At 30.2% G+C, this 18345-nt stretch overlaps 1 protein-coding gene across 4 annotated transcripts in view; it reads right to left on the reverse strand.

Annotated features, from left to right (window-relative positions):
• LOC145288846 (cyclin-G-associated kinase-like) overlaps positions 1-18345 on the reverse strand; it is a 295142-nt gene that overhangs the window by 81873 nt on the left and 194924 nt on the right. For all 4 annotated transcript variants that reach the window (XM_080136362.1, XM_080136364.1, XM_080136361.1 and 1 more), the window contains 2 exons: positions 13979-14104; positions 12422-12511 (listed from right to left, as the gene is read on the reverse strand). In XM_080136362.1, the coding sequence (XP_079992488.1) occupies positions 12422-12511; positions 13979-14104 (216 nt within the window). The remainder of the gene's footprint in view (positions 1-12421; positions 12512-13978; positions 14105-18345) is intronic.

Consider the following 18345-nt stretch of genomic DNA (forward strand, 5'->3'; position numbering starts at 1 on the left):
AAAATAGACTTCGTAGCCTCGTAGGAGATGTCCTTTTCTCCTCCTTGCAACCTCTATCTCACAGAAGAGATGTTGCGAGTTTGTCTCTGATGTATCGTTATTTTCATGGAAGGTGTTCAACTTAGCTTCAATCTATGGTCCCCCCTCGCCAAACTTTCACAAGAAACACTCGTCTAGCTGTACACACTATCAATAATTCCCCCCACTCTTTATCTGTGCCTAAACCTAAACGTAGATTCCATGAACAAAGCTTCTTTCTTAGAACTGCACGCCTGTGGAATTGTCTTCCGTTTTCCTGCTTTCCGGCTGACTACAATATGGTTGTGTTCAAGTCTAACGTAAATAAGTTCTTGATGAGCTGTTCTATATAAGTTATCAAATTTACCAAATTTTCATTACTAATGATTACTATATTGTCCAATGTCTACTGTACACTCTTTAACCCTTATCCTTGAGTGGCCTCTTGGCCTTGATAAGTGGTGATGCCTATGTAAAAAAAAAAAAAAAAAAAAAAAAAAAAAAAGCATATCAGTAACATTTTCCATCTTAAAATGCTTTAAATAATTTGGTAACAATCAAAATTATTTAAAACTAAATCTTCTAAAAACTATGCCGTTATTTCTAGAATAGCTTCTCCAATAAATACTTTTTTTTATGTATTAGATGTAAAAATGAACAATATTGCCACCATTTGCAAATAAGTTCATTAGACATTAGAATCAAGCAATATTTTAAATTGTTAAAAACCAATCAAAAAAATGTTAAGAAACAAATGTGCTAATGAAACACATTCTTAATATTTATGTAATAAAATGCAATTGTTTATCTATATAAATAAAACAGTTTTTTGCTAAACTCTTAAATTACTGGTCACATAACACGAAAATTAACAGGAAATAGTAGTCATATACCAACGATGGTTAATAACAAGTAAAATCTTTGTTTAGACGGATGAATAATGCATACAGAAGTCAGCAAGTTGAAATGCAAAATGTTTGTTTTAACTTACCGACATTTCTATTAGTTTGCGCATGCAAACTAACCATAGCTAAAAGTTGTTTAATTTTATTACATTCTTATCTATCTGTTGGGTTAGCTCAAATAGTAGCGAATATAGCTGGAGTGCTAAATGTTTTGGTTTTGATTCTAGTTGATGGCTCCAAAGTCATTTTTTTTTTTATTTTTACTTTTGAAATTAGTATTATATATTTGGTACAATATAATATTTAACAGAAAATTATCTCTGAAATAATATGAAATCTGCATGAATTAAAACATTAAGTGTACTTTACAACCGACAAAGATATGAAAATTATGAAATGTGTGTTTTTTTTATTATTAATGACATAAGTTGATTGTTCTTTGTAAAGAATGTACCAATTTTATAAATCTTCATAATCCAAATAATTTTCTAAAGAAACAGAAACGAAGTACATTTTTAAAGTCAAAAATAAAGCAAAGAATAACTAGTCAGAAACAAATATCGATCTGTCAGATGTATTGCTATATGGGTTAAAATTGAAAAATCTGACAAAATAACTTCATATGTCAGATGCGCATGTACACACACACACACGCACACAAAATGAATTTAAAAGGTTTATGAAAATCCATTTGCAATGAAAAAAATGTTAATCTCTAAAAGGTGAAAAGTGAAGTGATAAGATTGAATAGCCAAAACTAAAAGAGGAAAGGCCATCATTGATTGTGTTAAATGTCAAGTTGTGCCGGGATTGTCTTCTGGTTGGCCAATATGTCATGAAAACATCATGGCTGTGATATGTTATAGCATCTCTCAGGAAGATGTTCATGGTAAACTTATTAAAACAAGCTGATTTATTTTAAGCTAACAAGAAAATACACTTTAGCTGAATCATTATATATATATATATATATATATATATATATATATATATATATATATATATAGTCATCCATATATAGTACTGTTTCGCTGTTTCACAGCTCATCAGTGCGGCTAGACAGGCAACTACCTCAAGCCAGGATTGAAACCCGACGGTCTGTACGGCAGTCAAGGCTCCTAACCATTACGCTATTGGTGGCTGCTGAACGAGTAGTGAATTTAACGATGTTTTGACATTGTGTATATATATATATATATATATATATATATATATATATATATGTGTATAAAATAAAAATTACAATTAAATTTACCAAAATGATCGAAGATGGTATATTATAAATATTAAGGAATTAATATTTATAAAGTAATCTCAATCAGATGTAAAAGCTTGATAAAACCAAATAGGAGATAGAGCTTATAATAAGAGCAAATAGTTAATAAAACATGTTAAAAAAAACTTTGAAAAAGAGTTAAAAACATATTTAATCTGAAAAGTAAACACTTAAGTGGATAGTCCTTAATCCGCGGAGTTTTGAAAAAATACTTTCCTCCTCATCAGAGGGTAGGAATTAGCAAAATGCGGGATCGGATTTTGCATACAAAAGTATTTGATGAAACTGCAAGTGAGTCAAAGATCTTACTTGATAACAAAAAGTGAAGCAGAGGGAATATGGTGAAGAAAAAGGTGATTTCACGTGAATGGATAGTCTGGTGAAAAGTAAAATATCCAATGACGGTAAAATCCAAAAATGTAAATCCAAGAAAGTTAATTAAATTTCCATTCGCATAAGTAAAATCCAAGGAAATCGCGTAATCGGAAGATGGTCCAAAATAATCCAAAAGGCCGAAATCCGTGGAATAATTCACAAATATTTACAAGGAAAAGGGGGAAAAAATTCCAATAATATTGATAAAAGAAAAATAAGATATGCGTTTAACACGGCTGCTAAGACAAAGTGTAATAAAGAAAAATCAGTGAAGAAGAAGAAAAAAAAAGATTAAATGGTGATAGAAGTAAATATAAAATAGAAAAGCAAATGTCAAAATGACCCACACAAGATGATGTTAAAAGGCACAAAATATATAGGGCAAAAAAAAGTCAACTGAAATGTACAGGTTATTACTTAAGAAAATGTTAGCAAGAGTTATTAAAAGACACTAAATTGAAAAAAATAAAATATTTAAAAAAAAAAAAAAAATTAAGGGGAGAGGATGGCCGGTATCTGCAAATTCCAGATAAAGCAAGTAAGTATGTAGGAATATTTAAAGACCAAAACAGAAATTGCAGATAAAAAAAGGTATTTTTCGAAACTCCGCGGATTAAGGACTATCCACTTATTAAGTGTTTCCTTTTCAGATTAAATGTTTTTAACATGTTTTATTAACTATTTGCTCTTTTTTATATATATATATATATATATATATATATATAAAAAGGCACGTTTGATTAAATACAACAAAGTTTTCTTTCTTCTGTATTTTTCTGTTGATTTCCTCAATCTGCCAAGCATTGTTTTTGTTAAAAAGGCTTTAAAAAAAAAAAAGAAAAAAAAAAGAAAAAGAAAAATTGCTCCTGATGATTAATGATCGAAAACGCTTGAGGAAAATGGCTGACAAAAAAGAAAAAAAAAATCACACGGCAATCTAATACACAACTTACCAACTCAAACGAGAAAAAAAGCTCGGCCGATCAAGAAAATCAACAGAAAAATAAAGAAGAAAGAAAACCCTGTCGTATTTAATCAAACAGGCCTTGATAGTGACTTGCTGCCAAAATATATATATCTTAAAGTGTTCTAAATTGAAAATAAAACAAGATCAGTTATGCAGTGTAAAGAGTGAATTATTGACACCAAAAAGCACGAAACGAATCTGTCCTAGTGAAATATTTTAGAATGATTACTGGATGGAATAGAATGCTTTAGGCATCTGATAATATGTATGTGAAAAGCATTATCAGTTTTTATTGCATAATGAGACAGACTGTGAAAAAAATTATTTTTTTAAAATACTCTTATTCACCTCAAACAAGGCATTTTGCCACATAGAACATCAAAAACTACTTTTTGGGCTCATATCTACAGAGACACTATGTAGGGAGTTAAGCAGCAAGATGTCTATTCATATTACATTTAAATTTCGGTAAGTTAGTACGGTCAGGGAAGCAGAAAACAGGAGGGAATTGCAAAGTCTAGCCATCCAAGGGAAGAAAATATTATAGTAGGTTTTCCGGCATCCAGCGATCTCAACAGTGAAGACGTGAGATTTTGCTGCTTGTCAGGTTGGTTGGGAGTATGTAAGCGGAGGGGGGCATAAGTGCTATGAATTTATCACAGCACATTCCATTAAAATACTTGTAAAACAGGCATATAGATGCAACATCATGGTGAGAGGACGGGTGTTTGAGTTTGATTGATAGTGCTAGACCTATCAAGTTAGAAACTTCTTTTTTAGACCCTGTCTAAGACTAGTGGTAGATTCACCAGATATGGCAAGAATACGCTATGTATAGGTGAATGGTGACTTTGCAGAAATGCAGGATACTGTCAGGTGTGAATAGCTTTCTGACGGTAGAAAGAGCCCACATTCTTTGCAGCAGCTTTGGCAATATCTTTAATGTATTTGTTCTAATTCATGTTGCATGTGAATGTTAAGTTGATGAATTTGAATGAAGTATTCTCACATTGCATATTATTAATCATGGTAGTTGGTGGTTAAGAAGGTTTCTTGTAATTGTTAAAGGAAAGAAGGTTAGTCTTAGCAGTATTAAAATGTTATCACTCATTTAGGTCTCCATTCCACTCCAGATTGGAGGTTATTCTCAAATAAATTTCTATTATTCTATTGTATTGGATATGTGTATATTAGCTTTTCCCCTCCTGTTTGTTATTGAACATTGTGTCTGAGATGGGTAAATTTGCTCATGACACCATTTTATCAGGAAGGTCGTTTATGAATATCAGAAATAATAAAGGCACAAAGTTGTGTTTCAATCTAAACTTAAAGCATTTGTTTGTTGACACTAAACAACCGTGATACAATAAAACTCGATAACTATCATTACGTTATATCTTTTAACAAAATATTTTTTAAAATAATATATTTTTCAATATTTATTTAAAAAGTGCTCAATGCAAAGTAGAGCTTAATAATAATAAAAAGATAAATTTGTGAGTACCTATGCAAATGCAATTATGTTTTGAGTCCAGATCTTGTTAGGTTAAAATCAAACATCAATTTTATGAGGAATCCAATCTTGATATTAATTCTATATTTCATAATGCACTAGAAAGTACCTGTGTCTGGATGGATAAAATTAGTTCACTAAAAAAATTAATTCTTGTAACATGTTTTTGACTCCTAATTGGGGTATGAAACGAATGGATTCACCAATCATTTTTATAAGCACCAGCTGTGTTAAACAACCAATGAAAACATTTCAAAATTATTATAAAAATTATCGAATTTTGGATTCAATCAGTTTGCCGTTAACTACGCCATGGACCCCATTTGATTCTTGGCCGCCATCTTGGTTACTGATCTGAACTATGCCACCATCTTTGTTCAACACAATATCTCAAAACTTAACAGGTTATGCGCCCAGCCATCGTCTTTTCTTTGACGGATTGGAATCTAAATTTGAATTGTGGCAGGTAAAATTTCTGGGATATCTAAGGATTCGAAAACTACACAAAGTCATACAATCTCCAACAGAGAATCTAAACGACCCCGAATTTATCGAAAAGAATGCGACTGTTTTTGCAGAACTGATTCAATGTTTAGACGATAGGAGTCTGTCTCTGATTATAAAAGACACATTGGATGATGGACGAAAAGCATTGAACATATTAAGAGAAAATTATTTATCAAAAGGGAAACCGAAAATTATATCCCTATATACAGAACTAACGTCTCTGAAACGTAACGAAGATGAAACGATTACCGACTACGTTATAAGGGCAGAAACAACCGCCAATGCCTTAAAACTCTCAGGTGAAATAATAAGCGATAGCTTGTTGATATCAATGATCCTCAAGGGACTTCCAGCCGATTTTAAACCATTTACAACTGTTATAACTCAGAAAGACAAACCCATAAATTTCAGTGAATTTAAAGTGGCATTGCGCAGTTACGAAGAGACTAATCGTATGCTCGTGGACAATAATAATTCCAGCAATATTATGAAGTTCAAAAATGCTTCTCGAAAGCAGACACCACCAAATTACGCACCTCACTGCAACGTATTCTCCAAAAGTAATTTTCCCAAGAAAAAGAATAAAATTATCTGCTATAATTGTGGACGACCCAACCACAAAAGTTTCCAATGTCGATATAAACGCTCTAAAATGGACTTTGTAAAAAACGTTGAGAACTATTTCTATTCACATGTAACTTTGACAATACCACAAATGGTAAAAACCTCCTTGTAGACTGTGGTGCTACAGCGCACGTTATCACCAAGGAATCTGATTTTATTAATTTTGATTCAAACTTTAATCCTCAAAGTCATTTTGTCGAACTTGCCGACAGTAGTCAAATAAATGATATAGTCTTGAAAAGAGGCGATGCTAAAATATACCTAAAAAATAATAAAGGCGAAATCTGTAACTGTATTCTAAAAAATGCTCTGTTCATACCTACATTCAAGCAAGACATATTTTTCGTGCAGGCTGCAATTAAACAAGGTGCGAATATAAAATTTGGCCAAAATACATCAAAATTGATATACCCCAATGGAACTGTATTTGACATTAAAGAAAATGGCCGACTATATTATTTAAAAAGTATGGTTCCCTCAAAAATTGCCTGTCACGACTTGGAAACCTGGCATAAAATTCTAGGACACTGCAATACAGCTGATATTAAAAAATTACCAAATGTAGTCGAAGGCATGAAAATAATACCTTCAGACGATCTCCCAAATTGTGATGGGTGTGCACAGGGGAAACTGACAAAAGATATAAGCCGAACGCCAGACAAAAAAGCTACGAAAATTCTCACTTGCGCATTGTGACTTAGCAGGTCCGATCAGCCCAGTGGGGAAAAACAATCTAAGGTACGTTTTGAACTTTATTGATGATTTTTCCGGTTTAATTATGGTTTATTTTCTAAAAAACAAATCCGACACAATCCTCGCCACTAAGAAATATTTAGGTGATATTGCCCCGTATGGTTAGACTGAATTTACTAGTAAAGACTTTGAACTTCTATTAATTAACTACCTTATTAAACACGTTTTCGTGTTTAATACGGTAGTTAATTAAAATTACTTTAAATCAGCGCTGTATTCCTCCTTACAAAATGGCATCGCTGAAAGGGCATGGCGAACCCTTTTTGGGATGACAAGATGCCTACTTATCGAATCGAAATTAGCGCATAGTTTATGGACGTACGCTTTAATCGCAGCAGCATATAACAGAAATAAATTGTTCAATAAGAGGCTAGGAAAAACGCTGTATGAAGCGTTTTGCAGTGTAAAACCTAAAATGAATAGAATGGATCTATTTGGTTCTGATTGTTTTGCATTTATAGAAAACACCAGTAAACTAAATACTAAAAGCGAAAAAGGTACTTTCGTAGGTTACGATAAAAATAGTCCGGCATATTTAATCTACTTCCCAAACCAAAATGCCATAAAAAGGGTTAGATGTGTAAAATTCAATGATACATTAAATTTAAAAAATGGCAATCCAGTGGATGAAAAACGTGAAATATTACCTAGTATCTTAATCGATCACAATGAAAACATTAATAACGACGACAATTACAGTAGAACTTCTGACGAAAATATTAACCAGACACGTTGATACCCAATAAGGGAGTGAAAAAGGCCAGACTTCTTACAAATTGAAAAGATACAAGATTACGCCGTGGATTACTGTTATTCGTTGAACAGCGCACCAGAAAGTTATAATGAGGCGATTAATTCAGAAAATCACCAAGAATGGGAACAAGCTATGGTATCCGAATTGAAAGCTTTATCTGAAAATAACACATACGAAATAGTGGCAAAACCAACAGATAAAAATATAATTTCTTCATACTGGGTTTCTTCCAAAAAAACACAGCTTCTGGCAGTGTAACTTTTAAAGCAAGATTTGTTGCAAAAGGTTTTTTACAAATTTCTGGAGTGGAATATTTTTCCAACATTTTCATCAACGACAAATTTAACGACAATTAGAATTTTATTACAACTTACCGCTCAATACAATCTAAAAATACATCAAATGGATGTAACAAATGCTTATTTAAATGCTCCGATTGACTGTGAAATCTACATTTACCCTCCAGAGGGATTTAAAATTAAAAATAAAAATTGGGTGTGGAAATTAAATAAATCGTTATATGGACTAAAACAAAGTGCACACAATTGGAATTTAACACTCAATTATTTAATAGAACAGAAATTCAAACAATGTCCCGCAGATGCGTGCATGTATACCAAACATATAGATAATAAATTGTTGATTTTGTTTTTTTGGGTTGATGATATATTACTCGCCTCAAACTGTGACAACACTTTAAAAGATGTTAAAAATGAATTAAATAAAAAATTTAAAATGGCCGATCTTGGACGACTGTCATGGTTCCTTGGTATAAAATTTACATGTGAAAATGAAACTATAACTATGAACCAATCACGATACATTGAAAAAATTCTATTTAAGTTCGGAATACAAAATTGTTAGCCGCGTTCAACTCCCGTCGAAATGGACATAAATAAAAATATAGGGACCAAAACAAAATTCATAGATAACCGAATATACAGGGAAATTGTAGGGAACCTCATCTACTTGATGGCCGCAACAAGGCCTGACATATGTTACACTGTAACAAAGCTATCTCAAAATTTATTGGAACCGACAATTAAAGACCTTAATTGTGCAAAACAAATCCTTCGTTACCTAAAAGGAACCAAGGAACAATCTTTAAGATTTAAAAAATCCACATATCCTCTAAATTTAGAAGGCTTTTCGGATTCGGATTGGGCTAACTCTGAGGATAGAAAAAGTATAGCGGGGTATTGTTTTAGACTGTCAAAGACTGAACCTATGATCTCTTAGAAAACTAAAAACAAATTGTTGCATTTTCTACTTGTGAAGCAGAATATGTGGCTCTTACTCATTCCGTGCAGGAGGCAATTTTTCTGAACACCTTTCTAAAATCTATTTTAAAACCAGATCTAAGTAAAAAAACCTATAGTAATTCATTGTGATAATCAGACCAGTATCTTATTAGCAAATAATTCTATGATTCATCAAAGGTCGAAGCATATTGATATCAGATATCATTTTATAAGGGATGAAATAAAGAAAAAATCTATTACTCTTACTTATGTGACGTCTGAAAATAATATAGCCGACATTTTCACTAAACCTATAAAAAGAATAAAATTAAGACATTTTACAACCAAACTTTTTGGAATCTAATTATGAATAAATCTCTTTTCAGAAACCCAAAAAGAGAAGCATGAACAGTCAAAATCACACACAAAAAGAAAAATTGTAAATTATCCCGGGCACGACGTTAAACTGCGACCATTTGTACCTTACTAACCAAATTAACCAACTAATACCTAACATAATGTTTCCAGTTTTTGCAAAAAAAAAAAAAAAAAAGAAAAAAAAAGTAGCTTGATAAAACCTTTTCTTTGTAAATTTCTTATTCGTCAAATAATTCTTTTTTTGTATCTTTTTTTTGGCAAACGTTTGTTAAAAAAATAAAAAAAATGTATATTTGTGAATTTTTGTGCATATGTTTATATGTATTTGAAAAATATTCTATTTGTATGCTTATATATATTTGAAAAGTGTTTATTTTTATGTATAAAAAAAAAAAACCCTCAATGTCATAAAAAAAATGGCTTCTTTTTGCACACATTATACCAATATATTAATAATTCTTTTTGACCAATGAGAATAAAGACAAATTCCCCCAAAACCAGAAGAAGAAAAAAAACAAAAACAATTATTTTATTAGTTTATTTTTCTTTGTTCATTTATTTGTTTATTTTTATTTATTTTTCTTTCCTTTTCTCAAGTCAAACCAAAATTGAACCCGAAAGGATTGTTCCATTATATCAAAAAAGGGGGTGTGTAAAATGTTTTTGACTCCTAATGGAGGTATGAGATGAATGGATTCGCCAATCATTTTTATAAGCACCGGCTGTGCTAAACAACCAATGAAAATGTTTCAAAATTATTATAAAAATTGTCGAATTTTGGATTCAATCAGTTCGTCGTTAACTACGCCACGGACCACATTTTGATTCTTGGCCGCCATCTTGGTTACTGATCTGAACTACGCCGCCATGTTTGTTCAACACAATGTCTCAAAACTTAACAATTCTATATTCCATAATGCACTAGAAAGTACCTGTGTCTGGACGGATTAAATTAGTTCACTAAAAAAATTAATTCTATATTTCATAATGCACTAGAAAGTACCTGTGTCTTTTTTTTTTTTTTTTTTACATAGAAGTCACCACTTATCCCGGAAGCCACTCGAGGATAAGAGTTAATGGGTATACATTAGTCAATGTGATTATAGCGTAGTAAACATAAGTAGTGGGAATTTTGTAAATTGGATTACTTAGGGAGAGGTTCATCAAGAACTTGTTTACGTTGGACTTGAAGACAACCAGATTGTAGTCAGCAGGAAAGCAGGCAAACAAAACAAAGTTCCAGAGACGTGCAGTTCTAAGAAAAAAGCTTTGTTCATGGAATCTACGTTTAGGTTTAGGCACAGGTAAAGAGTGTGTGAAATTGTTGATAGTGGTTTTGGCTAGACAAGTGTTTTTCGTAAAAGTCTGGCGAGAGGGGACCATAAATTGAAGTTCAGATGAGCACTTGCCATGAAAATAATGATAAAGCAGAGACAGGCTCGCAACGTCTCTTCTGTGGGAAAGAGGTTGCAGGGAAGAGAAAAGGGCATCCTCCACTAAACTACCAAGTCTATTTTGAACTCTGTCAAGACAGGATAAGCTGCTTCTAGCAGCTCCTACATAGATGTGGCAACAGTACTCTGTTGGCCGTACCTGGCTTTTATATAGGTAGAGAATTGCATCAGGAGTGAGATATCTACTGGAGCAGTATAAAGATCCCACCATTTTTCCAGTGACCTTGGCAATGGATTTGATATACGTGTTCCTTTTCAGATCAGGAGTAAAGGTTAAGCACAGAAGCTTGTTAAAACATGAGGCCTCCCCAAGATGAGAGCCATTCATTTCAATTTATGACAGCTGGACATCAGAGTATTGATGATGTAAAGATAGAAGCTTGGTTTTATATGCATTAAAAATAATCAGCCACTTTTTTCACTAAACAAATTTTATATTTTATAATGCAGATATCTGTGCCTGAATGGGTAAAATTAATTCAAACAAATTAATAGTATATTTTACTAGCAGGACCCATTAACCGGCATTTCCCAGTTGTAGTTTTGTTGGACAATATTTATAAAATTTAATGATAAAACAGAGCACCTGCAATATTTGTTTTCAAGAATGATATCCACGTTCAAAGTAAACATAAATACTATTTTTAATAATTAATGTGTTACATATTAAATGTACTAAGGTTGAAGAAAAGAAACTGGTCTGTACTGCCAAAATAGCCTAATCAGTTATTTTATTTTTTTAATAAGTGTATAATAGGTACCTCTAATGTGTGCCACAATTTTAAACCCCCTGTATGTAACACCATGTAACTAATTTGATTTAATATTATTATCCTAAGTTTTGTACCATTTAAGAGAAATTTTAAATAAACTGCTAATATTCTTAAATTTTTTACAGCATACAAAACAAAAGAAAATGCTAGACAAAATTCATGTTTACATTATTGACACTTTAAAACAACATTCCTATGTAGTGACGTTTTTGAAGCCGTAAACATACACGTTTTAAAAATCTAGAAAAAAATGAAACAATAGTCATATTTTCCTGAAATTTTCGATATTTAATCATTATTAAATAAACTTACATAATAAAAGTAGGTTTTGTTAAATATATTAGAAGAAATATTTCATTTTAGGTGTTCTCCCCTCCCACTACCAAAGGGAAAAAAGTGCAAATATGACACAGAAATTCAACTTTGTTCATATCAATTTCATTTCAATAGCTAATGTATTGAATCTTCTTAGTATGATTCATAACACATTAGAGATCAAGATAATTTTTTATTTTAATTAGAAATTGATAAAACCACTCAATTGTGGACCATGTAAAAGCAGTTGAACAGACAATTTGGTAAAAAGGGCAAAAAAGGGTTAAAAAAAAAAAAAAATGAGTCCAAAGTATATGTTACTGAAATTGCTGTAAAAATGTAACCATTGGAGGTAGAAGCTTAAAACTTTGCAACTTTTTAGTAAAGTTGCAAATCTAATTCATAACTTGGAATAGTCAAATAGTTTTTTTTTCAAAATTGTTTAACATGAAAGATTAAAGATGTTGCAATAGTTTGACTATTTTTTTTATTATTATGAGATTCTCTGTTAAAAAAGCCAATAACAAAGTTGAAAACAGTAAAAGAAAAGAAAAAAAAAGGTACAAACCCATATATCACCAGCTTCATTAATTGGAAAATTCTGATAAAGATCTAACATTTCTGGCGCCCTATACATGGGCGTTGTGTTCTTGGCAATCTACAAAGAAATTTTTAAAAAGCTTACCGTTAATGTGGCATTTGTAACATGAAACAGATATCAACATATTGCAGTGTCCTTGAAGAATTAAATCATTAAATTCAAATTAAAAAAACATACATATTATATATTCAATAATAAAGTCATCTTAAAAAATTATTATAGACTATTGTTTAACTTCTTACCATTAACAGACTTAAAAGGTGATTATATTATTAGAATGAAAGAAAAATGTCAACTGTGGATCTTAGACAATTCAATTAATTACAATAACATTTAAATTTGAATAGATTAATCTCATCTTTTTGTAGCAATTAATATCATTTCATGTATTTATTTTCAAATTAAATCTAACACTAAACAATAACCAACAAAAATATTTTCTACTCTCATTGATTTTAAATAAATAAAAATTAGAAAGATTGTTTTATTAAAAATTCTAATTAATATGTATGTATTTTCCGATTGTGTAGGTTTTAGTGTCCTAAATTCAACATTTAAATTGGTACTACTCTTATACATTAGCACCCTAAATTTTTTCAAAAGGTGAATTTTAGCATTGGTTGACTCCTAAATTGACATCTTATGTTTTACATAACAGGTATCCAACTTAACCAACTTCGACAATTATATATTATTCAACCAATCTTCTTCAACTTGTAAGTAATAATTAAAAAAAAAAAAAAAATTCTCAAACATTCTACAAATAATTAAACGATGTGAATTCTTCCAATTAATCTTTATTGATAACCAATTTAATTTACTAAAAACTTCTAAACACTATATGAAGGTAATACTTGGTTATTGTCTAGAATTTCTCCATATTAAAAACAAAAAGGAAAATCTGTTTGATGTATGGACCCAAGACAAAACAAAAATATCATATTTCAAAAATTATGCAAATTGAATAAGTAGTCTTATTTTTAAATTAGAAAAATCAAATTCTATGTATATCAGAGGAGTGTCTATCTCGCTCACTATTTGGAAAAAAAATTTAAACAAGGGAGATAACTCAACAATTCAACCTTGTGAGATTTGTTGTAATGCCTACAAATTTCCATTAATCGCTTAAAAATGATTTTTTCTAAAAATAAAACTACTTGATCAATTTTCGCAATTTATACAAGAAATTCTCTTAATAATGCAAATCTTGGAATATACCATTGTATTTAAGATAATTTCAAGTAAAACAAAATCCTTGTTAAAAATTATCAATATTAATATGACATTCATTATTCTTGAACTAAAATTGATTAAATTATTTTTATATTGAAAACTCAATGTAAATTTGTTTTTCTCTACATTTCTATTTAATATTATCAGCAACTTAATGGAATGTCAGCAAAATATATATATTTTTTATTATTATCAGCAACTTAATGGAATTGTAGCAAAATATATTTTTTCAAATATTATAACATTATAAAAATAAAAGACAATCTCATTTTTTTCACTGTGGCTACATACCTCATCTTCAACCAAACTTCGCTGTATAGCAGACCACGACACATCAGGACTGTGAGTTTTAATGGTAGCACTTCCAAAATCACACAATTTAATAGTGCCTTTGGAACTTATTAGTAAATTTTCAACCTGGAAAAGAAAAGAAAAACAAAAAAAAACTTAAATTAAAAAGCAAATGCATTTATTTTTTTGAAAGAAAAATTTGAACTTCGCAACAGAATCAGAGCCTTTGTTTTTTTTAGGGGTGATCAGTCTGTTGATAATTGACACGCTTCAAAAACATAGCTGACCCCACTACTGTTATGAACACCGATCAATATCTGATGAGCTCCCAGAATCCAAACCTCATGATGGTACATTAGTTTCAAGAAACAAGAACCATCATAATAATCTCATCACAAAACTGGCCAAACATTTTGAACAAGACTATCTTATGAGACAGAAATACAAAACAAGCCTGCTATGAAAATAGCTCAAAAGAGTCACCAAAAAATATATTGCAAAAAAATTGGAAGTATGGGTCAATCAACAAGCATGTTAAATATTTTTAGAATGAAATGACCCAGGATAAGGAAGGTTCTATAGACTGGCTGATCATTCCAATGAGATCAGAAGATGATAATGGCTACCCAATTGCTTGATAACCAATGCTTTTAAGATGAGTGGTCTCAGCAATGAGAACAAGTGCAGGTTCTGCCACACAAAAGTAGAGAGTGTGAACCACTTAACATCTAGCTGTAAGGTTCTGTTAGGGGATGGCTACTATACAATACAACACAATAAAATGTGTAAATATCTCCACTGGACCGTTTGTAAGAAGCTGAATATTGTATGCAGCAACAAGTCCTAGGAATGTTGGTCAGAAAGAACAGTTGGAAATAAGGCATACACCATTTATTGACTATGCAATTCCTATAGTTACTTACATAGAAACCAGAACTATTAAACCTGACATAGTGATATGGAACAATAAGAAGCAACCTTATTAAAAGTTGTTACCCCAATGACGCCGAGTTAAATAGAGCTGAATTGGTAAAGATAACGAAATACCAATGTTTTATATATAACATGAAAGAAACTTGAATCTTAGATTGCTACCGTTCCAATAATTATAGAAGCAACCAGACTCATGAAGAAGAAGTACAAAAACTAGTTGGCAAATATACCTGGTGAACCAAGTGCAAGAGAGATACACATAATTGCACAAAGGGATGTTTAGAATTTTAAAGATCTCTCAGTTGGAATGTATGAGATAGCAGGTGTTAGAACAGAATTATAAGAAATTAAAAAAATAATAATTCAAGATAAATCAAACACAATGTAATGGTCAGAAATAGAATCAGTAAGAATCTAAGTAAAATTAAAGTTAACACACACAGATAGGGGACGAAGGTAGAGAACTACATACAGTGAAAACAAGATCAGCCAAAAGAGACAAACACATGTAGTTGAGATAAATATGTCTGACTTGATATTTATTAAATTTTATTTGAATCTTAACATCTGTAATATATTCACTTTTTTAATACGACATGTTGTCTTCTATGTTGAAAGTACATTATTTTTCTTACTTCATTACAGGTATTCAACTGCTAACCAGTCTCTGTCCGACTGTAAAAAATTGCTAACCAGTCTCTGTCCGACTGTAAAAAACTAAAAACTGTTAACCAGTCTCTGTCTGACTGTAAAAAACTAAAAACTGCTAACCAGTCTCTGTCCGACTGTAAAAAACTAAAAACTGCTAACCAGTCTCTGTCCGACTGTAAAAAACTAAAAACTGCTAACCAGTCTCTGTCCGACTGTAAAAAACTAAAAACTGCTAACCAGACTCTGTCCGACTGTACGAAACTAAAAACTGCTAACTAGTCTGTCTAACTAAAATTTAAAGTCTAAGCATGGAAAATGAAAATAGACCAATTTATTTGCTGTATAAAAGAAAAAAAGTCACAACAATAAGTCATTTTCCTTGCTCACTCATATTTCTGCGCACACACACATACTAAAATTTAAATAGAGCAAACAGGCACTTACATATACGTACGAAAAATTAGTACATAGTAGCTGCAGTATATAATTGCAGGGTTTTTACTGTACTTTACAACCAAGTTATAAAAGTACTCCAACCATTGCAGATAAGTTTTGAAAATTTCAAAAGATCAATGACTTATATATTAGCAACAGAAAAACTTATCAGCTAAATCATTTGGAATGTTTCTTTTTCTTAGATATTTTTGATTATTCAGTTGAAGTAAGAAAAGTAAGATGATTCTTGAACTATACACAAAAAAATATTCATTTTTTTTTTTTTAATGTATTTTACAAACACTTAATATTTCATATTTAAATTTGTAGATTTACTTTAAATCTACAAATTTAAATATGAAATATTAAGTGTTTATAAAATACATTAAAAAAAAAAAAATGAATATTTTTTGTGTATAGTTCAAGAATCGTCTTACTTTTGATTTGTCATCAATTCATGATCCAGTGTTCAAATTGAAAATTGATCAATTTCATAACAAGGTTTTATCTTGGCTATTCTCAAGGTATTTTATTATTTGTATGTGTTTTCTCTGCATTGGATTGGGAAATAAATAAACGAAGTGGATATACAGACAATTATACACACACACACACACAGATATTAGTGTTGAACACCAAACATCACAGAGAGCCCAGTCATCAGGTCAATGTTTGTCCTCACTGTTCCTATCCAAGTCTTCAGTTGGTTGCTTCTGCACTTCTTCCAGTCATGTGATGCAATTGGAGTGATCAACTTGCAAACAAATTCTTTCTCAGGACACTGATTAACATAATCAAACCAGTGAAAATTTCCTTGTAAGAATTGTCTCTGTGATGTTAAACTAAGCAGAATTTTCCAGGTTTCATTCCCGTGAAGATTCATCAGGTTATTTCAGGGAAGTGATATTATGATATGTTTTTATATGTTCATGTGATGCACAACACTAACATCAATTGCATGATTTGACGAATCCTCACCAGGATGAAATGTGTAAAATTCTGTGCAACTTAATTGCCATATATATATATTTTCAAAACTTTATATACGTATTAGTGATGGGACGATTCCAAAATTTTTCCTGATTCCGATTTTTTTTAAGTCCCTAAATATTTAACTATAATATTGTCATTTTTCCTGATTATGATTTTTTTAAAGTCCCTAAATATTTAACTATAATATTGTCATTTTTCCTGATTATGATTTTTTTTAAGTCCCTAAATATTTAACTATAATATTGTCATTTTTCCTGATTATGATTTTTTTTAAGTCCCTAAATATTTAACTATAATATTGTCATTTTTCCTGATTATAATTTTTTTTAAGTCCCTAAATATTTAACTATAATATTGTCATTTTTCCTGATTATGATTTTTTTTAAGTCCCTAAATATTTAACTATAATATTGTCATTTTTCCTGATTATGATTTTTTTTAAGTCCCTAAATATTTAACTATAATATTGTCATTTTTCCTGATTATGATTTTTTTTAAGTCCCTAAATATTTAACTATAATATTGTCATTTTTCCTGATTATGATTTTTTTTAAGTCCCTAAATATTTAACTATAATATTGTCATTTTTCCTGATTATGATTTTTTTTAAGTCCCTAAATATTTAACTATAATATTGTCATTTTTCCTGATTATGATTTTTTTTAAGTCCCTAAATATTTAACTATAATATTGTCATTTTTCCTGATTATGATTTTTTTTAAGTCCCTAAATATTTAACTATAATATTGTCATTTTTCCTGATTATGATTTTTTTTAAGTCCCTAAATATTTAACTATAATATTGTCATTTTTCCTGATTATGATTTTTTTTAAGTCCCTAAATATTTAACTATAATATTGTCATTTTTCCTGATTATGATTTTTTTTAAGTCCCTAAATATTTAACTATAATATTGTCATTTTTCCTGATTATGATTTTTTTTAAGTCCCTAAATATTTAACTATAATATTGTCATTTTTCCTGATTATGATTTTTTTTAAGTCCCTAAATATTTAACTATAATATTGTCATTTTTCCTGATTATGATTTTTTTTAAGTCCCTAAATATTTAACTATAATATTGTCATTTTTCCTGATTATGATTTTTTTTAAGTCCCTAAATATTTAACTATAATATTGTCATTTTTCCTGATTATGATTTTTTTTAAGTCCCTAAATATTTAACTATAATATTGTCATTTTTCCTGATTATGATTTTTTTTAAGTCCCTAAATATTTAACTATAATATTGTCATTTTTCCTGATTATGATTTTTTTTAAGTCCCTAAATATTTAACTATAATATTGTCATTTTTCCTGATTATGATTTTTTTTAAGTCCCTAAATATTTAAC

This window comes from Euprymna scolopes, chromosome 2, assembly GCF_053919585.1.
Source record: "Euprymna scolopes isolate OS-2025 chromosome 2, ASM5391958v1, whole genome shotgun sequence".
NCBI classification, from domain to species: domain Eukaryota; kingdom Metazoa; phylum Mollusca; class Cephalopoda; order Sepiida; family Sepiolidae; genus Euprymna; species Euprymna scolopes.